General features: G+C 39.9%; 3 protein-coding genes across 3 annotated transcripts; all 3 read right to left on the bottom strand.

The window, feature by feature from the left end:
* Positions 1 to 3,225: 3,225 nt before the first annotated feature.
* On the bottom strand, positions 3,226 to 7,627 carry LOC137892822 (UDP-glucuronosyltransferase-like). The gene is made up of 5 exons (XM_068738212.1): positions 6,639 to 7,627; positions 5,931 to 6,062; positions 5,730 to 5,817; positions 5,382 to 5,601; positions 3,226 to 3,895 (listed from the first exon to the last, which is right to left on the bottom strand). The coding sequence occupies exons 1-5, from the start codon at positions 7,497 to 7,499 to the stop codon at positions 3,613 to 3,615; spliced, it is 1,584 nt and encodes a 527-aa protein (XP_068594313.1). The 5' UTR covers positions 7,500 to 7,627; the 3' UTR covers positions 3,226 to 3,612.
* Positions 7,628 to 10,784: 3,157 nt separating this feature from the next.
* On the bottom strand, positions 10,785 to 14,936 carry LOC137892811 (UDP-glucuronosyltransferase-like). Its single transcript, XM_068738201.1, has 5 exons — positions 14,020 to 14,936; positions 13,312 to 13,443; positions 13,112 to 13,199; positions 12,764 to 12,983; positions 10,785 to 11,276 (listed from the first exon to the last, which is right to left on the bottom strand). The coding sequence occupies exons 1-5, from the start codon at positions 14,878 to 14,880 to the stop codon at positions 10,994 to 10,996; spliced, it is 1,584 nt and encodes a 527-aa protein (XP_068594302.1). The 5' UTR covers positions 14,881 to 14,936; the 3' UTR covers positions 10,785 to 10,993.
* Positions 14,937 to 17,444: 2,508 nt separating this feature from the next.
* Positions 17,445 to 23,044, bottom strand: LOC137892802 (UDP-glucuronosyltransferase-like). The gene is made up of 5 exons (XM_068738189.1): positions 22,032 to 23,044; positions 21,324 to 21,455; positions 21,123 to 21,210; positions 20,775 to 20,994; positions 17,445 to 19,288 (listed from the first exon to the last, which is right to left on the bottom strand). Exons 1-5 carry the CDS (start codon positions 22,890 to 22,892, stop codon positions 19,006 to 19,008), a joined length of 1,584 nt encoding a protein of 527 aa, XP_068594290.1. The 5' UTR covers positions 22,893 to 23,044; the 3' UTR covers positions 17,445 to 19,005.
* Between the last annotated feature and the right edge of the window lie 338 nt (positions 23,045 to 23,382).

Raw genomic sequence — 23,382 nt, 5'->3', positions numbered from 1 at the left:
CACAGACGTGCATGCCTATAATGGTCCATTGCATATGAACTCTTTTCAACTCTTTTTGTTCACCCACTCCCGTCACACTGGCTGGGGGGCCTTACAAATACCCTGTTCAGGTGGCAGCGAGGGGTTGGAGGGAAGATCGCTGTTGACGGGCTCACGACCGTTGGCGCTGTCTGCTGGGAACATTGTGCTATCTGTGTTTGGCGAGACAAATAAATTGTTTCCTTTTGGCCACTAGCTTGTTGCAGAGATGGGCAAAAATACATCAACATGTATTTTGATACAAAATACAAAATACCCCTCAAATAAATGTATTAAAATAAAATACAAAATACTGGTGCCAGAAAATGTAACAAAATACAATACATGTATTTTGTATAAAAACGAGACCTATTTGCAGGCCTCAGCTCGAATAAAGATAAGAAATACCTAATTAATTGTATAAAAAAAAAAATATATATATTTTTGAGATGAGAAAAATCATGGAACTATCAGAATACATGTTACTGGTTCACATAAGATAAGGATGGAACACAGCAGAACTTGGAAAACTCAAAAGCTCGATCTTGAAAAACAGCACTTTTAGGGTATTGTTTTTTGGAAAGTATGGGTATCCAAGACTTTTAATATGCTGGGCTCTTAGAACAACTGATATAGGCTCTATATACACAGCTATACATAGATACAGTGAAACATTTATGAAATATAGAACATTTCAAATTAGAAAACTGATCAAATACTCCAATATTTGAATAAAAAAGTATTTTTAAAATTCAAAAACACTCTATATCACTTCTATGTATCACTCATGATGTTCATTGAATCAATAGACCGAAGATTGGACCTTTTTTGAGTGTTTTAAGCTCTTTCTATGCCCTTTTTAGTTATTTAGTTTAAGGTCAAATCCTGCTTCAGACTCTCTGTTCAGGGCTGTATCTCAGCCCCCCCTTCTCCGATTTTCACCATTGAGACATCCTTCGAACCGTAGGAGCCAATAGAATTGCCTGGAATTGAAAGCTAGATGATTGACAGCACTATTAGCCAATAAAGCTCAAAAAGGTCCAGCTCTGAAATCTGATTTGCTGAGCTTCCAACCCTCCCAAGAATCCGAGGAGTGTCGGAGAGACACGAATCGAACGGATTCACACGGAGCACCAGCAGCTGGACAAACATGCGTTGGAAGTACGGAGATATTCCATTTTTTCGCTGAGATTCGACCAAAAGTAAGTACAATATTCGATGAAAGCTGTGTGACTTTTTGTGTTCGAAGCTGAATATCTCTGCGATGGTTTACCGGGGAGAGAAATGGAAACTATGTCCGTAATCTCCGTCAGGCGCTCGTGCTTTTTCATGCTGCATGTTCGTAGGTAGCACGTTGCTAACGGAGTGTAGCAGCCTTTTTCTCCGGTCTGTCCCAGTCATATCGAGTATGATTTATGATATTTTGTTATTTGTTTGCTTGGCTGATGGGAGATGTGTTTGTCTCATGTAGAAGTGACCTAGTTCATGTTGTTCCCAGGACGCTGAGGTTTCTGCAGAACTATAACATCACTATATTCGTTCTTCGTGGGTTCTCTGCCAGTTACTTTTAACACAAAACTCTCTAAGTTTTGATGTACTCTGCGTCCAAATGGGGGACCCTCGGGTGTATCTGGTAAGATATAGGAAATAATTTTTTCTGGATTTTCTGTTTTCTCACAATTTGGAATAGCAGAGCATTCAGGTTTGGGCTCTCTCTATATATATATATATATATATATATATATATATATATATATGTATATATATATGTATATATATATATATATATATATATATATATATGTATATATATATATATATATATATACATATATATATATATATATATATATATATATATATATATATATGTATATATATATATAATGTACACAAAGCTCTGGTGAACCCCACAAAAAGGAAGATCAGTCACAGAATGTCAGTGTAACTAAGCAAAGCTATTAAAAGACAACAACTTGATTGATTGTGTATAGATATATTTGTATTAATGGGACTTAACAGCCCATAAACGTTGGCTTTGTATCAACAAGAAAATATTCATCACATATGAATAACATCACACAGTAGGCCTATGTATACTATAAAAGCAATTAAAACCAGTTGTACACAGGTAAAGAGCCTAAATAAATGACTGTACTGATACATTTTGTCCACCCGGCCAACTGTAGAATGTATGAAATAATAAAACTAAGAATACTTTCATAATATGCCTTTTAAATCAAGTAAATTGGATTTTAATGTTTTTTTTAACAAATGGACATCTACTGTCATAGCCTGGCTAACTGTGAACTATAGTATCTGCCAGTAATTGATATGGCATTATGACATTCACATTGAGAAGATACAGCATCACTTGTAATACAGTGCGAGATTAGATGGTCAGAAGTCTCTTGATAAGGTTCTCATGAACATACAAGATCCCAATCGCCCTCTTCCTACAGCTAGCTACTCCACTGATAAGTTAACTTGCTAAACACTGGCTATGCACTAGCCTAGACAGCATGCTAGTATCATTAGCATGTTAGCATCGATCGCTACTTTGATATTATAACCATCACCATGTATATACAATAGGCTATGTAGCCAGACCCAGACATAAATTATACATCAAGCTAGTTGACATCTGTCACACTCAGATAACATATGTACCTTGAGAGACAATCCGTTGAACTTGAAACTCTGAAGGCTGAACTCGTGAACTGTTTTTTGATTTGTGGAGAAAGTATTTTGAGTATTTTAAATACAAAATTACTCCACTCTAAAGTATTTTGTTACAAATTACGTTAGATTTTTTATCGGCCTTATCAAATACAAATTACAAAATACTCAAAAGTCTAATTTCAGATTTGATGTTAGAGGAAATTGTGGATAGTTACAACATCATTTTACTTCAAATTAATAGCAGGCCACCTCAAGGTGTCACTCAGAGGAAACAAGGACATTCTGATGTAGCATTTCAAAATAAAAGCCCTTCAAAATCTCATTCAAGAGCCAACTTCAAATCACATTCATGAAATTCATCAGCAAATCAATGTATGAATTAAGCTATTAGCTACTGTTGTTAGTGATATGTCAGTAAATCATTCCACCCACTCAATAACCAAAGTTAGCTCCTGCAGCCTGTAAAACCATTTACCCCACAATCACAGTGCTGGACAGTCCACCTGGAGAAACTTCAAAGTAAAGTAGTGTCTATGTCATTCAACTTTATTCGTATTGCCCAAAATCACAACAGTCTAAAGTGTATTTATTCCAAATTAGTTTTTTTTGTGTAGCCTGTTATAAAAAATGATTACAGATAAAATCATCAAAACAATCACCAAACACACACACACACACACACACACACACACACACACACACACACACACACACACACACACACACACACACACACACACACACACACACACACACACACACTCACCCTCACACACACGCACACACACACACACACACACACACACACACACACACACACACTCAAATACAAACAACCTGCATGTTTTTTCAAACTCCAATTTGTATTTCATTACAGAACTCATTGAACAAATGAATTAGATGAATTAGAAACTACTCTCGCTTTTTCTTTGGTGTGCCCCTTCTGAAACACATGCGGGTGCAGCGTGAGCAACATTTGACTGTCACCCACAGAACAGTGACGAGAATGATGAAAAACAAGCCGAAGACATCCAGGCTATGGTACTGAATCCAGTTTAAGTCATGTGCAGCTATCCTTAAATGTGCAGCTCCTTTGTGTCTTATGACGAACTCGGTCCAGAAGACAGCCAGGTCCAAAGGCTCAACAGGACGGTCCAAGTGTACCTGAGACAGCGTCACCATCTTCTCTTTGTAACTGGGGAAAAGTCATATTTTGAGTTAATGGGATGATCTCCAGTTCTGTTCATCAAAAGGTCTACCGTATATCCTCAAGGGCTATAGCACAACTATTTCCTAAAACACTGCTGAAACTTAAAATGTGTAAAATCCGATGCAAAACATTTATGTCAGTCTAAAGATAGAATACACTGCAAATAAACAAGATGGCTTACCTTCTAACAACAACAACAGAAGAAGCAAATTGGTAACTCTTTTAGCTACTAGAAGCATTATGGAGCGACTTTTTTCTATGGGTGGACTCCCACTTTGTTTATCTTGTGCATGCACACAAAGACACTGTATGCACACATGGCTGCAGGTCACATGGTGCACATTTGGTGTGTTTGTTTTGTTTGTAGCATGAGTGTGGATGTACAAGCACGGTTTCATGCAAGGCATCAACAAACATAGAAAGCAAACATGGGTGTAAAAACTGAACTTCTTCAAAACATTTTTGAAAAATAGGCTTTGCAAATGTGTCATGAGGAAGGAACACATTTGTTAAATCTAGTACAGACAATGTGTTCTACACACACAAACAAGAACACTTCACAGGTGCCTTTAAGAGTGCATATAACAAACAGAGGAGTGAGGGAGATGTCAATCAAGCACTCCCTGTACATGCCTACACAGTCCAGATAAGAAGTCTAAGGCCAAGTATGTGATAACACCTGTGTGGGTGGACCATGGGTGTGCAGGGACTTGATGGACAAATTATCAAAATTAAACATATTCTTTTACATACTACAGTGTGAAGTATATATTGTCAAATTTGTCTATTTTCGTCTGTTAATAGGGTTTTCAAAATTTCATCGGAGTAAAAATAAATTCTGTGTTGTTTTAGACCTCTAGTGGCCATATGGAGTTGTTATTTCTGTTTAGTTTATCTGGTGCACACAGAAGGACACACATTACAGTCATTTAGCAGACGCTTTTATCCAAAGCGACTTACAATTCAGTACAATCTATCTACCGTAGACGCAGCTACGGGAGCAATTTTGGGTTTAAGTGTCTTGCTCAAGGACACGCAGACATGAGACTAGCTGGAGGCGGAGATCGAACCGCAGACCCTCTGATTGAAAGGCGGCCCTGCTCTCCACTTAGCCACAGTCACCCGTGTGATGTGGTACAAAGTCCTGCCAATGGTTTCACACTATACATTGTAATATGGGTGGTGGTAATGCGCCAAGGTACGCAGAAATGCGCTAGCAACATCAAAGAAGAAGAAAACTTAATGCTAGTAAACATGGATGGAACAATGCTGGATTTAAAGTACTTTTGGCTTTTATGAGGAAGTAAATGCACTTAACACATGTCTTTGAGCTCATGGATGCACATGTGTTTTGTTGAGTTACACTGAATGTAAACACAAAAATGTGTAGTCTTTTCTTTCACAGTGAGTTTCATGATTTATATATACAAATGAGTGACTATTGTCTTTAATTGACATGCACTTGTCTTACCTTTTGTCATTGATGATTCTATTAAGTGCAGCCAATAGGGTTTCAGTTGTCACATCACACATTGTGAGTTTCTCTGCAACACCTCGGGACACCATGCGATGTACGTTCTCCCCCTGGTCCCCAAAGAGTGGAAACATCAACATGGGTACAGCGTTGCAGATACTCTCATAGATACCATGGGTACCTCCGTGAGTGATGAAGGCTTTAGCTTTGGGATGGGCTGAGGAGCACAGAAACTATTTTAGGTCCAGTCCAAAATGCAGGTAATGTTTAACATGCATTGATTAGTTTACATACACGATGGCATGTTTTAATACATAACACTGTCTGGGGTAAAACTAAACACACCTAGGAGATCATTCTGAGGTAACCACTTCATAAGTCTCACGTTCTTAGGTACATCGTCAGATAAGACTCCAGTGTATCTCCAAACAACCTGAAACAGAAATAATACATGTCCTGATGGTGCCAACCACTGCAGCACTTTTTTTTTCATTCATAGACTAATGCAGGTTATTGGATTGAATCTCAGTAAATGGTTATTGTTACCCTTTGAGGAATTTGCCGAAAGGCGTCAATGAACTGTTTAGCCTTCTGCTCGGGCATGTTGGACACCATCGAGCCCAGGGTAAAGACGATAAAGCCGTCGTCTCCTGAGCCATTCACAAACTCCTCCAAGTCCTGCAGGGGGTTGGAAAAGACACAACATTTTTTTTTAAAAACGTGTTAAGTACGATCTAGTGGGCAACGACCAAAAGCTGCTGCAATGCATTAAAGTATATTGAAAGGAATTAACTCGATCAACATCGTAAACAGCACCAATTAAATATTATTAGGAGCATAATCTTGATTGTGCTTATTTCAACCGACCCTCTGTTATTGCTTGAGTATTTGATTCCTGTTAACATAACAGGGCCCCTCACTTCTTTTCTTAGCTTGCCATAATCTATAAATCTGCTTTCCCTTGCTCACATTCCACACACTGAATCTTCCATGTGAGCAGACAAACCCGTTCTTTCACAATGTAGTGAGACAGTTGTTGGTCAATTATGATAAACAGCCCAAAAAAATCTTTACTATATTTTCAGCACCTGGTAGCACTAACTTATGATTTTGTGTGTGTCATTTTCATTACATCAGCGTCTTAGGGGTTTGCTTTTGCCTGACTCAACAAAGAGCATGTATACAGTTTGCCTTAAGTGAATCCAGATGTGACGCACGCTTGTTTACTCTGACATACATTCTTTGAATACTCACCGCTGGCAGAGGAGCTTTCTGTCCACAATTGATCCCTCCAATAAAAACCATGTTTGGCAACTGAGGTCTGGGCCATTCGAAAGCAAAGTCATATCTGAGAAGCCAGATTGCGCCATTACTAATAATGCCCCTGTAGGTCATGTTGTCTCCTAGGTACCTGCTGACCAGATCGTCAAAGTTGGCATACATTATTTTGCACACGTAGGACTCCAAAATGGACATCACCATGTTTTTGACTCTCTGTGGGAAGGTCATGACGTCTGTATTACCAGAGTAGTACACAGGAACGTAGGAAGGAGGAGAGGGGCACTGGTTAGCCTTTGTATCCAGCTCACATGGAAGTCCATGCAGGAAATAAACTGCTGGAATGGAAAAGATGTGAGCCAGGATGGAGCCACAGGGAAGGAAGGGGTCTGTAAGCACAAGATCGAAGCCCCCTCCCTTCAGTTGACTCATTAGAGGCTGGTTGTTCAGTAAACTCTCGCAGCCTTTCACCTGCATCGTTGTAAAGTTAATCAAACGCTGCATGTTGAGAAATATATCTGCGATGTCTGGTGGCTTGAGGAAAAGTCCTTCTCTCAGCAGGTCGAGTAGTGCATCCAGTTCAGCTTTGGTGTAGGGCACTTGGTAGATCTCAGTCTTGTAGCTCTCTGAGCCATGGATCAACAGGCTGGTTTCAGGCACCAGCACAACAGCCTCATGGCCCCTTTGGCTAAGCTCCTTCACCAGTACCTCCATGCTAAGCCAGTGACTCCCATCCACAGGCATAACCAGCACCTTCCCCCCTTGAACGGGACCCGGACTGAGGCAGCACAGCCAGGCCACCAGTCCCAGTGCAGGAAACCACTCCCCTCTGCTCATTGCCTCCTTTCTGTAGTGCAAGCTTGCTCGTTGTAAGAGCTAGAGCAGGTGTTGTTAAGAGGTATAGCTTATATGTGTGTGTGCGTGTGAGTGTGTGTGTATGTGTTTAAGTTCAGCAGGAAGTTGCGTTTGCAGGCGGGCTTTCATATAACCACAGGAAGACAGAGGGAGTGATATTCCCAGTGGAATTTGCCTGCTCAGAGTTTGACTCCGGATAATGTGACGACCCTCCTCCTATCATGCACTGGGTGCCCGCGTTTTGTTTCCTGTGTTGCAGGTGGTGATTGGAGGCTCGTCAGCCGGATGAGCAGCACCTGTGCCGGTGTGGCTGGGGGCCTTACAAATACCCTGTTCAGGTGGCAGCGAGGGGTTGGAGGGAAGATCGCTGTTGACGGGCTCACGACCGTTGGTGCTGTCTGCTGGGAACATTGTGCTATCTGTGTTTGACGAGACAAATAAATTGTTTCCTTTTGGCTGCTAGCTTGTCGCAGAGATGTGCAAAAATACATCAAAATGTATTTTGATACAAAATACAAAATACCCCTCAAATAAATGTATTAAAATAAAATACAAAATACTGGTGCCAGAAAATGTAACAAAATACAATACATGTATTTTGTATTTAAAATATAGGAAATACTTTTTTCTGGATTTTCTGTTTTCTCACAATTTGGAATAGCAGAGCATTCAGGTTTGGGCTCTATATATATATATACATATATATATATATATACATGTATATATATATATATATATATATATATATATATATATATATATATATATATATATATATATATATATATATATATATGTATGTAATGTAGACAAAGCTCTGGTGAACGCCACAAAAAGGAAGATCAGTCACAGAATGTCAGTGTAACTAAGCAAAGCTATTAAAAGACAACAACTTGATTGATTGTGTATAGATATATTTGTATTAATGGGACTTAACAGCCCATAAACGTTGGCTTTGTATCAACAAGAAAATATTCATCACATATGAATAACATCACACAGTAGGCCTATGTATACTATAAAAGCAATTAAAACCAGTTGTACACAGGTAAAGAGCCTAAATAAATGACTGTACTGATACATTTTGTCCACCTGGCCAACTGTAGAATGTATGAAATAATAAAACTAACAATACTTTCAAAATATGCCTTTTAAATCAAATAAATTGGATTTTAATGTTTTTTTTAACAAATGGACATCTACTGTCATAGCCTGGCTAACTGTGAACTATAGTATCTGCCAGTAATTGATATGGCATTATGACATTCACATTGAGAAGATACAGCATCACTTGTAATACAGTGCGAGATTAGATGGTCAGAAGTCTCTTGATAAGGTTATCATGAACATACAAGCTCCCAATCTCCCTCTTCCTATAGCTAGCTACTCCACTGATAAGTTAACTTGCTAAACACTGGCTATGCACTAGCCTAGACAGCATGCTAGTATCATTAGCATGTTAGCATCGATCGCTAGTTTGATATTATAACCATCACCATGTATATACAATAGGCTATGTAGCCAGACCCAGACATAAATTATACATCAAGCTAGTTGACATTTTTCACACTCAGATAACATATGTACCTTGAGAGACAATCCGTTGAACTTGAAGCTCTGAAGGCTGAACTCGTGAACTGTTTTTTGATTCGTGGAGAAAGTATTTTGAGTATTTTAAATACAAAATTACTCCACTCTAAATTATTTTGTTACAAATTACGTTAGATTTTTTATCGGCCTTATCAAATACAAATTACAAAATACTCAAAAGTAATTGAAATACGTATTTGAAATACAAGTAATAGAAATACTGCCCATCTCTGGCTCGTTGTCTCCCCGTTCTTGTTTTCAGTCTATGAGCCAGGCTGTGACAATAATCATTGTTTTGTGGGACTTTGCTTATTTTCTTTTCACTTCCTCTTTTTCCTGTCATGTCTTTGTGTCACAACATTCACCATATTGTGACATAGTGCAACTTTTAACTTTTATATTGTAAGTTGTGATTCCGTTTTGTTGTTATAGCATGTGAAGTAGTGCAGTCTGTGAAGAATTTAAAGTTAAAAAGCAATGTTAGTGTGTTTAATAAGCACACCTAGTGGTGGATATAATGTTATAACATGTTTATTTGAAGAAGTGTTAAATCATAAAAGTATAATCATTCTATGTATTAAACTATTAAATATAGTTACTGAATGTTTTGAGGGAAAGAGAGAGACCTTTGAGACAGGCTTTTCAGATCCAAAAACAACTGTATGGTAATGAGAAGAGTTTGGAGAGCCGGCTTCAGGAATGTGAGGTGTGAACAGTGGGGGAAGGAGACGTATTGATCAAACAGAGATGTAGATGAAGACAGCCCTAAGAAAGCGTGGGGGTCGGGTACACGCAGTTTTACGAGGAGGAGGACAGGTCGGACCAGCGGACACTATTCAGATATTATCCTGATCACTTAGACCAATGGAGAGAATTGTCAGAGTACAGGAGGAGACAATCGGATTTCAGCCAATCACAAAGCTGATAATGGACTTTTGAAAGTAAACTACTGACTTTCGGGTATAAAAACATTGTTTGGAGAGACGTTATTCAGTTCTTCATGGCGATCCTCTTTTACAGCAAATTGGCGTTTGTCGGCCTGTTGGGGAGGGCAGTGTTTGAACTGGGTTTCACGAATCCTTACTATCGATAGTGTAATTCAGTTTCTAAGTGTCTTTTAGCTTCTGTGAATTATTAATTCGATTTCATTGTAAACCGGATCCAGCTGACTTTTTGGCGTGACTTCATCGCTCAAACAACATCAGAGCGAGAGGTCCGCGGCCTCCTGCGAAGAGAGGTTAACCACCTTTATAAGTCTACATTCTGATGTAGCATTTCAAAGCAAAAGCCCTTCAAAATCTCATTCATGAGACAATTTGTCTAATTTCAGATTTGATGTTAGAGGAAATTGTGGATAGTTACAACATCATTTTACTTCAAATTAATAGCAGGCCACCTCAAGGTGTCACTCAGAGGAAACAAGGACATTCTGATGTAGCATTTCAAAATAAAAGCCCTTCAAAATCTCATTCACGAGCCAACTTCAAATCACATTCATGAAATTCATCATCAAATCAATGTATGAATTAAGCTATTAGCTACTGTTGTTAGTGATATGTCAGTAAATCATTCCACCCACTCAATAACCAAAGTTAGCTCCTGCAGCCTGTAAAACCATTTACCCCACAATCACAGTGCTGGACAGTCCACCTGGAGAAACTTCAAAGTAAAGTAATGTCTATGTCATTCAACTTTATTCGTATTGCCCAAAATCACAACAGTCTAAAGTGTATTTATTCCAAAATAGTTCCTGTTATAAAAAATTATTACAGATAAAATCATCAACACACACACACTCAAATACAAACAACCTGCATGTTTTTTCAAACTCCAATTTGTATTTCATTACAGAACTCATTGAACAAATGAATTAGATGAATTACAAACTACTCTCGCTTTTTCTTTGGTGTGCCCCTTCTGAAACACATGCGGGTGCAGCGTGAGCAGCATTTGACTGTCACCCACAGAACAGTGACGAGAATGATGAAAAACAAGCCGAAGACATCCAGGCTATGGTACTGAATCCAGTTTAAGTCATGTGCAGCTATCCTTAAATGTGCAGCTCCTTTGTGTCTTATGACGAACTCGGTCCAGAAGACAGCCAGGTCCAAAGGCTCAACAGGACGGTCCAAGTGTACCTGAGACAGCGTCACCATCTTCTCTTTGTAACTGGGGAAAAGTCATATTTTGAGTTAATGGGATGATCTCCAGTTCTGTTCATCAAAAGGTCTACCGTATATCCTCAAGGGCTATAGCACAACTATTTCCTAAAACACTGCTGAAACTTAAAATGTGTAAAATCAGATGCAAAACATTTATGTCAGTCTAAAGATAGAATACACTGCAAATAAACAAGATGGCTTACCTTCTAACAACAACAACAACAGAAGAAGCAAATTGGTAACTCTTTTAGCTACTAGAAGCATTATGGAGCGACTTTTTTCTATGGGTGGACTCCCACTTTGTTTATCTTCTGCATGCACACAAAGACACTGTATGCACACATGGCTGCAGGTCACATGGTGCACATTTGGTGTCTTTTTTTTTTTGGTTTTCAAAATTTCATCTGAGTAAAAATAAATTCTGTGGTGTTTTAGACCTCTAGTGGCCATATGGAGTTGTTATTTCTGTTTAGTTTATCTGGTGCACACAGAAGGACACACATAAATGTGTCATGAGGAAGGAACACATTTGTTAAATCTAGTACAGACAATGTGTTCTACACACACAAACAAGAACACTTCACAGGTGCCTTTAAGAGTGCCTATAACAAACAGAGGAGTGAGGGAGATGTCAATCAAGCACTCCCTGTACATGCCTACACAGTCCAGATAAGAAGTCTAAGGCCAAGTATGTGATAACACCTGTGTGGGTGGACCATGGGTGTGCAGGGACTTGATGGACAAATTATCAAAATTAAACATATTCTTTTACATACTACAGTGTGAAGTATATATTATCAAATTTGTCTATTTTCGTCTGTTAATAGGGTTTTCAAAATTTCATCGGAGTAAAAATAAATTCTGTGTTGTTTTAGACCTCTAGTGGCCATATGGAGTTGTTATTTCTGTTTAGTTTATCTGGTGCACACAGAAGGACACACATTACAGTCATTTAGCAGACGCTTTTATCCAAAGCGACTTACAATTCAGTACAATCTATCTACCGTAGACGCAGCTACGGGAGCAATTTTGGGTTTAAGTGTCTTGCTCAAGGACACGCAGACATGAGACTAGCTGGAGGCGGAGATCGAACCGCAGACCCTCTGATTGAAAGGCGGCCCTGCTCTCCACTTAGCCACAGTCACCCGTGTGATGTGGTACAAAGTCCTGCCAATGGTTTCACACTATACATTGTAATATGGGTGGTGGTAATGCGCCAAGGTACGCAGAAATGCGCTAGCAACATCAAAGAAGAAGAAAACTTAATGCTAGTAAACATGGATGGAACAATGCTGGATTTAAAGTACTTTTGGCTTTTATGAGGAAGTAAATGCACTTAACACATGTCTTTGAGCTCATGGATGCACATGTGTTTTGTTGAGTTACACTGAATGTAAACACAAAAATGTGTAGTCTTTTCTTTCACAGTGAGTTTCATGATTTATATATACAAATGAGTGACTATTGTCTTTAATTGACATGCACTTGTCTTACCTTTTGTCATTGATGATTCTATTAAGTGCAGCCAATAGGGTTTCAGTTGTCACATCACACATTGTGAGTTTCTCTGCAACACCTCGGGACACCATGCGATGTACGTTTTCCCCCTGGTCCCCAAAGAGTGGAAACATCAACATGGGTACAGCGTTGCAGATACTCTCATAGATACCATGGGTACCTCCGTGAGTGATGAAGGCTTTAGCTTTGGGATGGGCTGAGGAGCAAAGAAACTATTTTAGGTCCAGTCCAAAATGCAGGTAATGTTTAACATGCATTGATTAGTTTACATACACGATGGCATGTTTTAATACATAACACTGTCTGGGGTAAAACTAAACACACCTAGGAGATCATTCTGAGGTAACCACTTCATAAGTCTCACGTTCTTAGGTACATCGTCAGATAAGACTCCAGTGTATCTCCAAACAACCTGAAACAGAAATAATACATGTCCTGATGGTGCCAACCACTGCAGCACTTTTTTTTCATTCATAGACTAATGCAGGTTATTGGATTGAATCTCAGTAAATGGTTATTGTTACCCTTTGAGGAATTTGCCGAAAGGCGTCAATGAACTGTTTAGCCTTCTGCTCGGGCATGTTGGACACCATCGAGCCCAGGGTAAAGACGATAAAGCCGTCGTCTCCTGAGCCATTCACAAACTCCTCCAAGTCCTGCAGGGGGTTGGAAAAGACACAAAAAATAGTTTTTAAAACGTGTTAAGTACGATCTAGTGGGCAACGACCAAAAGCTGCTGCAATGCATTAAAGTATATTGAAAGGAATTAACTCGATCAACATCGTAAACAGCACCAATTAAATATTATTAGGAGCATAATCTTGATTGTGCTTATTTCAACCGACCCTCTGTTATTGCTTGAGTATTTGATTCCTGTTAACATAACAGGGCCCCTCACTTCTTTTCTTAGCTTGCCATAATCTATAAATCTGCTTTCCCTTGCTCACATTCCACACACTGAATCTTCCATGTGAGCAGACAAACCCGTTCTTTCACAATGTAGTGAGACAATTGTTGGTCAATTATGATAAACAGCCCAAAAAAATCTTTACTATATTTTCAGCACCTGGTAGCACTAAGTTATGATTTTGTGTGTGTCATTTTCATTTCATCAGCATCTTAGGGGTTTGCTTTTGCCTGACTCAACAAAGAGCATGTATACAGTTTGCCTTAAGTGAATCCAGATGTGACGCACGCTTATTTACTTTGACATACATTCTTTGAATACTCACCGCTGGCAGAGGAGCTTTCTGTCCACAATTGATCCCTCCAATAAAAACCATGTTTGGCAACTGAGGTCTGGGCCATTCGAAAGCAAAGTCATATCTGAGAAGCCAGATTGCGCCATTGCTAATAATGCCCCTGTAGGTCATGTTGTCTCCTAGGTACCTGCTGACCAGATCGTCAAAGTTGGCATACATTATTTTGCACACGTAGGACTCCAAAATGGACATCACCATGTTTTTGACTCTCTGTGGGAAGGTCATGACATCTGTATTCCCAGAGTAGTACACAGGAACGTAGGAAGGAGGAGAGGGGCACTGGTTAGCCTTTATATCCAGCTCACATGGAAGTCCACGCAGGAAATAAACTGCAGGAATGGAAAAGATGTGAGCCAGGATGGAGCCACAGGGAAGGAAGGGGTCTGTAAGCACAAGATCGAAGCCCCCTCCCTTCAGTTGACTCATTAGAGGCTGGTTGTTCAGTAAACTCTCGCAGCCTTTCACCTGCATCGATGTAAAGTTAATCAACCGCTGCAGGTCGACAAACATATCTGTGATGTCTGGTGGCTTGAGGAAAACTCCATCCTTCAGCAGGTCGAATAGTGCATCCAGTTCAGCTTTGGTGTAGGGCACTTGGTAGATCTCAGTCTTGTAGCTCTCTGAGCCATGGATCAACAGGCTGGTTTCAGGCACCAGCACAACAGCCTCATGGCCCCTTTGGCTAAGCTCCTTCACCAGTATCTTCATGCTAAGCCAGTGACTCCCATCCACAGGCATAACCAGCACCTTCCCCCCTTGAACGAGACCCGGACTGAGGCAGCACAGCCAGGCCACCAGTCCCAGTGCAGGAAACCACTCCCCGCTGCTCATTGCCTCCTTTCTGTAGTGCAAGCTTGCTCATTGTAAGAGGTAGTGGCAGCTGTTTTTAAGAGGTACAGCTTCTATGTGTGTGTGTATGTGTCTAAGTTCAGCAGGAAGTTGCGTTTGCAGGCGGGCTTTCATATAACCACAGGAAGACAGAGGGAGTGATATTCCCAGTGGAATTTGCCTGCTCAGAGTTTGACTCCGGATAATCATTCTTTTGTGGGACTTTGTTTATTTTCTTTACACTTCCTCTTTTTTGGGTCATGTCTTTGTGTGTCACAACATTCAATATATTGTGACATAGTGCAACTTTTAACTTTTATATTGTACGTTGTGATTCCGTTTTGTTGTTATAGCATGTGAAATAGTGCAGTCTAAGCATTATAGCAACAATTCATCCCAAAAATGAAATATGTTAACAAAAATAAGTTGAGCGTCTTTTGAGATATCAGTAGTAAAAATGATTACCTTCATTCTATTTACCTTAACTGCAATTTCTCTTTTTATTCTTATTTCATTTCACCAGCAGTGGACTTTAACGTTCATTAAGACTTGCAAGTCATGGTGGCTGTGCAAGTCTGCAGCTCTTACTGCCTGTTGATTGGTTACTTTGGCTGCTCCTTCTCTCCTCCCCCTGGAAAACACAGACGTGCATGCCTATAATGGTCCATTGCATATGAACTCTTTTCAACTCTTTTTGTTCACCCACTCCCGTCACACTGGCTGGGGGGCCTTACAAATACCCTGTTCAGGTGGCAGCGAGGGGTTGGAGGGAAGATCGCTGTTGACGGGCTCACGACCGTTGGCGCTGTCTGCTGGGAACATTGTGCTATCTGTGTTTGGCGAGACAAATAAATTGTTTCCTTTTGGCCACTAGCTTGTTGCAGAGATGGGCAAAAATACATCAACATGTATTTTGATACAAAATACAAAATACCCCTCAAATAAATGTATTAAAATAAAATACAAAATACTGGTGCCAGAAAATGTAACAAAATACAATACATGTATTTTGTATAAAAACGAGACCTATTTGCAGGCCTCAGCTCGAATAAAGATAAGAAATACCTAATTAATTGTATAAAAAAAAAAAATATATATTTTTGAGATGAGAAAAATCATGGAACTATCAGAATACATGTTACTGGTTCACATAAGATAAGGATGGAACACAGCAGAACTTGGAAAACTCAAAAGCTCGATCTTGAAAAACAGCACTTTTAGGGTATTGTTTTTTGGAAAGTATGGGTATCCAAGACTTTTAATATGCTGGGCTCTTAGAACAACTGATATAGGCTCTATATACACAGCTATACATAGATACAGTGAAACATTTATGAAATATAGAACATTTCAAATTAGAAAACTGATCAAATACTCCAATATTTGAATAAAAAAGTATTTTTAAAATTCAAAAACACTCTATATCACTTCTATGTATCACTCATGATGTTCATTGAATCAATAGACCGAAGATTGGACCTTTTTTGAGTGTTTTAAGCTCTTTCTATGCCCTTTTTAGTTATTTAGTTTAAGGTCAAATCCTGCTTCAGACTCTCTGTTCAGGGCTGTATCTCAGCCCCCCCTTCTCCGATTTTCACCATTGAGACATCCTTCGAACCGTAGGAGCCAATAGAATTGCCTGGAATTGAAAGCTAGATGATTGACAGCACTATTAGCCAATAAAGCTCAAAAAGGTCCAGCTCTGAAATCTGATTTGCTGAGCTTCCAACCCTCCCAAGAATCCGAGGAGTGTCGGAGAGACACGAATCGAACGGATTCACACGGAGCACCAGCAGCTGGACAAACATGCGTTGGAAGTACGGAGATATTCCATTTTTTCGCTGAGATTCGACCAAAAGTAAGTACAATATTCGATGAAAGCTGTGTGACTTTTTGTGTTCGAAGCTGAATATCTCTGCGATGGTTTACCGGGGAGAGAAATGGAAACTATGTCCGTAATCTCCGTCAGGCGCTCGTGCTTTTTCATGCTGCATGTTCGTAGGTAGCACGTTGCTAACGGAGTGTAGCAGCCTTTTTCTCCGGTCTGTCCCAGTCATATCGAGTATGATTTATGATATTTTGTTATTTGTTTGCTTGGCTGATGGGAGATGTGTTTGTCTCATGTAGAAGTGACCTAGTTCATGTTGTTCCCAGGACGCTGAGGTTTCTGCAGAACTATAACATCACTATATTCGTTCTTCGTGGGTTCTCTGCCAGTTACTTTTAACACAAAACTCTCTAAGTTTTGATGTACTCTGCGTCCAAATGGGGGACCCTCGGGTGTATCTGGTAAGATATAGGAAATAATTTTTTCTGGATTTTCTGTTTTCTCACAATTTGGAATAGCAGAGCATTCAGGTTTGGGCTCTATATATATATATATATATATATATATATATATATATATATATATATATATATATATATGTGTATATATATATATATATATGTATATATATATAATGTACACAAAGCTCTGGTGAACCCCACAAAAAGGAAGATCAGTCACAGAATGTCAGTGTAACTAAGCAAAGCTATTAAAAGACAACAACTTGATTGATTGTGTATAGATATATTTGTATTAATGGGACTTAACAGCCCATAAACGTTGGCTTTGTATCAACAAGAAAATATTCATCACATATGAATAACATCACACAGTAGGCCTATGTATACTATAAAAGCAATTAAAACCAGTTGTACACAGGTAAAGAGCCTAAATAAATGACTGTACTGATACATTTTGTCCACCCGGCCAACTGTAGAATGTATGAAATAATAAAACTAAGAATACTTTCATAATATGCCTTTTAAATCAAGTAAATTGGATTTTAATGTTTTTTTTAACAAATGGACATCTACTGTCATAGCCTGGCTAACTGTGAACTATAGTATCTGCCAGTAATTGATATGGCATTATGACATTCACATTGAGAAGATACAGCATCACTTGTAATACAGTGCGAGATTAGATGGTCAGAAGTCTCTTGATAAGGTTCTCATGAACATACAAGATCCCAATCGCCCTCTTCCTACAGCTAGCTACTCCACTGATAAGTTAACTTGCTAAACACTGGCTATGCACTAGCCTAGACAGCATGCTAGCGTCATTAGCATGTTAGCATCGATCGCTACTTTGATATTATAACCATCACCATGTATATACAATAGGCTATGTAGCCAGACCCAGACATAAATTATACATCAAGCTAGTTGACATCTGTCACACTCAGATAACATATGTACCTTGAGAGACAATCCGTTGAACTTGAAACTCTGAAGGCTGAACTCGTGAACTGTTTTTTGATTTGTGGAGAAAGTATTTTGAGTATTTTAAATACAAAATTACTCCACTCTAAAGTATTTTGTTACAAATTACGTTAGATTTTTTATCGGCCTTATCAAATACAAATTACAAAATACTCAAGAGTCTAATTTCAGATTTGATGTTAGAGGAAATTGTGGATAGTTACAACATCATTTTACTTCAAATTAATAGCAGGCCACCTCAAGGTGTCACTCAGAGGAAACAAGGACATTCTGATGTAGCATTTCAAAATAAAAGCCCTTCAAAATCTCATTCAAGAGCCAACTTCAAATCACATTCATGAAATTCATCAGCAAATCAATGTATGAATTAAGCTATTAGCTACTGTTGTTAGTGATATGTCAGTAAATCATTCCACCCACTCAATAACCAAAGTTAGCTCCTGCAGCCTGTAAAACCATTTACCCCACAATCACAGTGCTGGACAGTCCACCTGGAGAAACTTCAAAGTAAAGTAATGTCTATGTCATTCAACTTTATTCGTATTGCCCAAAATCACAACAGTCTAAAGTGTATTTATTCCAAATTAGTTTTTTTTGTGTAGCCTGTTATAAAAAATGATTACAGATAAAATCATCAAAACAATCACCAAACACACACACACACACACACACACACACACACACACACACACACACACACTCACCCTCATACACACGCGCACACACACACACACACACACACACACACACACACACACACACACACACTCAAATACAAACAACCTGCATGTTTTTTCAAACTCCAATTTGTATTTCATTACAGAACTCATTGAACAAATGAATTAGATGAATTACAAACTACTCTCGCTTTTTCTTTGGTGTGCCCCTTCTGAAACACATGCGGGTGCAGCGTGAGCAACATTTGACTGTCACCCACAGAACAGTGACGAGAATGATGAAAAACAAGCCGAAGACATCCAGGCTATGGTACTGAATCCAGTTTAAGTCATGTGCAGCTATCCTTAAATGTGCAGCTCCTTTGTGTCTTATGACGAACTCGGTCCAGAAGACAGCCAGGTCCAAAGGCTCAACAGGATGGTCCAAGTGTACCTGAGACAGCGTCACTATCTTCTCTTTGTAACTGGGGAAAAGTCATATTTTGAGTTAATGGGATGATCTCCAGTTCTGTTCATCAAAAGGTCTACCGTATATCCTCAAGGGCTATAGCACAACTATTTCCTAAAACACTGCTGAAACTTAAAATGTGTAAAATCCGATGCAAAACATTTATGTCAGTCTAAAGATAGAATACACTGCAAATAAACAAGATGGCTTACCTTCTAACAACAACAACAGAAGAAGCAAATTGGTAACTCTTTTAGCTACTAGAAGCATTATGGAGCGACTTTTTTCTATGGGTGGACTCCCACTTTGTTTATCTTCTGCATGCACACAAAGACACTGTATGCACACATGGCTGCAGGTCACATGGTGCACATTTGGTGTGTTTGTTTTGTTTGTAGCATGAGTGTGGATGTACAAGCACGGTTTCATGCAAGGCATCAACAAACATAGAAAGCAAACATGGGTGTAAAAACTGAACTTCTTCAAAACATTTTTGAAAAATAGGCTTTGCAAATGTGTCATGAGGAAGGAACACATTTGTTAAATCTAGTACAGACAATGTGTTCTACACACACAAACAAGAACACTTCACAGGTGCCTTTAAGAGTGCATATAACAAACAGAGGAGTGAGGGAGATGTCAATCAAGCACTCCCTGTACATGCCTACACAGTCCAGATAAGAAGTCTAAGGCCAAGTATGTGATAACACCTGTGTGGGTGGACCATGGGTGTGCAGGGACTTGATGGACAAATTATCAAAATTAAACATATTCTTTTACATACTACAGTGTGAAGTATATATTGTCAAATTTGTCTATTTTCGTCTGTTAATAGGGTTTTCAAAATTTCATCGGAGTAAAAATAAATTCTGTGTTGTTTTAGACCTCTAGTGGCCATATGGAGTTGTTATTTCTGTTTAGTTTATCTGGTGCACACAGAAGGACACACATTACAGTCATTTAGCAGACGCTTTTATCCAAAGCGACTTACAATTCAGTACAATCTATCTACCGTAGACGCAGCTACGGGAGCAATTTTGGGTTTAAGTGTCTTGCTCAAGGACACGCAGACATGAGACTAGCTGGAGGCGGAGATCGAACCGCAGACCCTCTGATTGAAAGGCGGCCCTGCTCTCCACTTAGCCACAGTCACCCGTGTGATGTGGTACAAAGTCCTGCCAATGGTTTCACACTATACATTGTAATATGGGTGGTGGTAATGCGCCAAGGTACGCAGAAATGCGCTAGCAACATCAAAGAAGAAGAAAACTTAATGCTAGTAAACATGGATGGAACAATGCTGCATTTAAAGTACTTTTGGCTTTTATGAGGAAGTAAATGCACTTAACACATGTCTTTGAGCTCATGGATGCACATGTGTTTTGTTGAGTTACACTGAATGTAAACACAAAAATGTGTAGTCTTTTCTTTCACAGTGAGTTTCATGATTTATATATACAAATGAGTGACTATTGTCTTTAATTGACATGCACTTGTCTTACCTTTTGTCATTGATGATTCTATTAAGTGCAGCCAATAGGGTTTCAGTTGTCACATCACACATTGTGAGTTTCTCTGCAACACCTCGGGACACCATGCGATGTACGTTCTCCCCCTGGTCCCCAAAGAGTGGAAACATCAACATGGGTACAGCGTTGCAGATACTCTCATAGATACCATGGGTACCTCCGTGAGTGATGAAGGCTTTAGCTTTGGGATGGGCTGAGGAGCACAGAAACTATTTTAGGTCCAGTCCAAAATGCAGGTAATGTTTAACATGCATTGATTAGTTTACATACACGATGGCATGTTTTAATACATAACACTGTCTGGGGTAAAACTAAACACACCTAGGAGATCATTCTGAGGTAACCACTTCATAAGTCTCACGTTCTTAGGTACATCGTCAGATAAGACTCCAGTGTATCTCCAAACAACCTGAAACAGAAATAATACATGTCCTGATGGTGCCAACCACTGCAGCACTTTTTTTTTCATTCATAGACTAATGCAGGTTATTGGATTGAATCTCAGTAAATGGTTATTGTTACCCTTTGAGGAATTTGCCGAAAGGCGTCAATGAACTGTTTAGCCTTCTGCTCGGGCATGTTGGACACCATCGAGCCCAGGGTAAAGACGATAAAGCCGTCGTCTCCTGAGCCATTCACAAACTCCTCCAAGTCCTGCAGGGGGTTGGAAAAGACACAACATTTTTTTTAAAAAACGTGTTAAGTACGATCTAGTGGGCAACGACCAAAAGCTGCTGCAATGCATTAAAGTATATTGAAAGGAATTAACTCGATCAACATCGTAAACAGCACCAATTAAATATTATTAGGAGCATAATCTTGATTGTGCTTATTTCAACCGACCCTCTGTTATTGCTTGAGTATTTGATTCCTGTTAACATAACAGGGCCCCTCACTTCTTTTCTTAGCTTGCCATAATCTATAAATCTGCTTTCCCTTGCTCACATTCCACACACTGAATCTTCCATGTGAGCAGACAAACCCGTTCTTTCACAATGTAGTGAGACAGTTGTTGGTCAATTATGATAAACAGCCCAAAAAAATCTTTACTATATTTTCAGCACCTGGTAGCACTAACTTATGATTTTGTGTGTGTCATTTTCATTACATCAGCGTCTTAGGGGTTTGCTTTTGCCTGACTCAACAAAGAGCATGTATACAGTTTGCCTTAAGTGAATCCAGATGTGACGCACGCTTGTTTACTCTGACATACATTCTTTGAATACTCACCGCTGGCAGAGGAGCTTTCTGTCCACAATTGATCCCTCCAATAAAAACCATGTTTGGCAACTGAGGTCTGGGCCATTCGAAAGCAAAGTCATATCTGAGAAGCCAGATTGCGCCATTACTAATAATGCCCCTGTAGGTCATGTTGTCTCCTAGGTACCTGCTGACCAGATCGTCAAAGTTGGCATACATTATTTTGCACACGTAGGACTCCAAAATGGACATCACCATGTTTTTGACTCTCTGTGGGAAGGTCATGACGTCTGTATTACCAGAGTAGTACACAGGAACGTAGGAAGGAGGAGAGGGGCACTGGTTAGCCTTTGTATCCAGCTCACATGGAAGTCCATGCAGGAAATAAACTGCTGGAATGGAAAAGATGTGAGCCAGGATGGAGCCACAGGGAAGGAAGGGGTCTGTAAGCACAAGATCGAAGCCCCCTCCCTTCAGTTGACTCATTAGAGGCTGGTTGTTCAGTAAACTCTCGCAGCCTTTCACCTGCATCGTTGTAAAGTTAATCAAACGCTGCATGTTGAGAAATATATCTGCGATGTCTGGTGGCTTGAGGAAAAGTCCTTCTCTCAGCAGGTCGAGTAGTGCATCCAGTTCAGCTTTGGTGTAGGGCACTTGGTAGATCTCAGTCTTGTAGCTCTCTGAGCCATGGATCAACAGGCTGGTTTCAGGCACCAGCACAACAGCCTCATGGCCCCTTTGGCTAAGCTCCTTCACCAGTACCTCCATGCTAAGCCAGTGACTCCCATCCACAGGCATAACCAGCACCTTCCCCCCTTGAACGGGACCCGGACTGAGGCAGCACAGCCAGGCCACCAGTCCCAGTGCAGGAAACCACTCCCCTCTGCTCATTGCCTCCTTTCTGTAGTGCAAGCTTGCTCGTTGTAAGAGCTAGAGCAGGTGTTGTTAAGAGGTATAGCTTATATGTGTGTGTGCGTGTGAGTGTGTGTGTATGTGTTTAAGTTCAGCAGGAAGTTGCGTTTGCAGGCGGGCTTTCATATAACCACAGGAAGACAGAGGGAGTGATATTCCCAGTGGAATTTGCCTGCTCAGAGTTTGACTCCGGATAATGTGACGACCCTCCTCCTATCATGCACTGGGTGCCCGCGTTTTGTTTCCTGTGTTGCAGGTGGTGATTGGAGGCTCGTCAGCCGGATGAGCAGCACCTGTGCCGGTGTGGCTGGGGGCCTTACAAATACCCTGTTCAGGTGGCAGCGAGGGGTTGGAGGGAAGATCGCTGTTGACGGGCTCACGACCGTTGGTGCTGTCTGCTGGGAACATTGTGCTATCTGTGTTTGACGAGACAAATAAATTGTTTCCTTTTGGCTGCTAGCTTGTCGCA

The sequence above is a fragment of the Cebidichthys violaceus genome, unplaced genomic scaffold, assembly GCF_023349555.1.
Source record: "Cebidichthys violaceus isolate CVI_PGR_0920_01 unplaced genomic scaffold, fCebVio1.0.p SCAF_11, whole genome shotgun sequence".
Taxonomy (NCBI): Eukaryota; Metazoa; Chordata; class Actinopteri; order Perciformes; family Stichaeidae; genus Cebidichthys; species Cebidichthys violaceus.
Note: the sequence above shows the minus strand (reverse complement) of the source record. Positions and strands in the feature narration are given on the sequence as shown.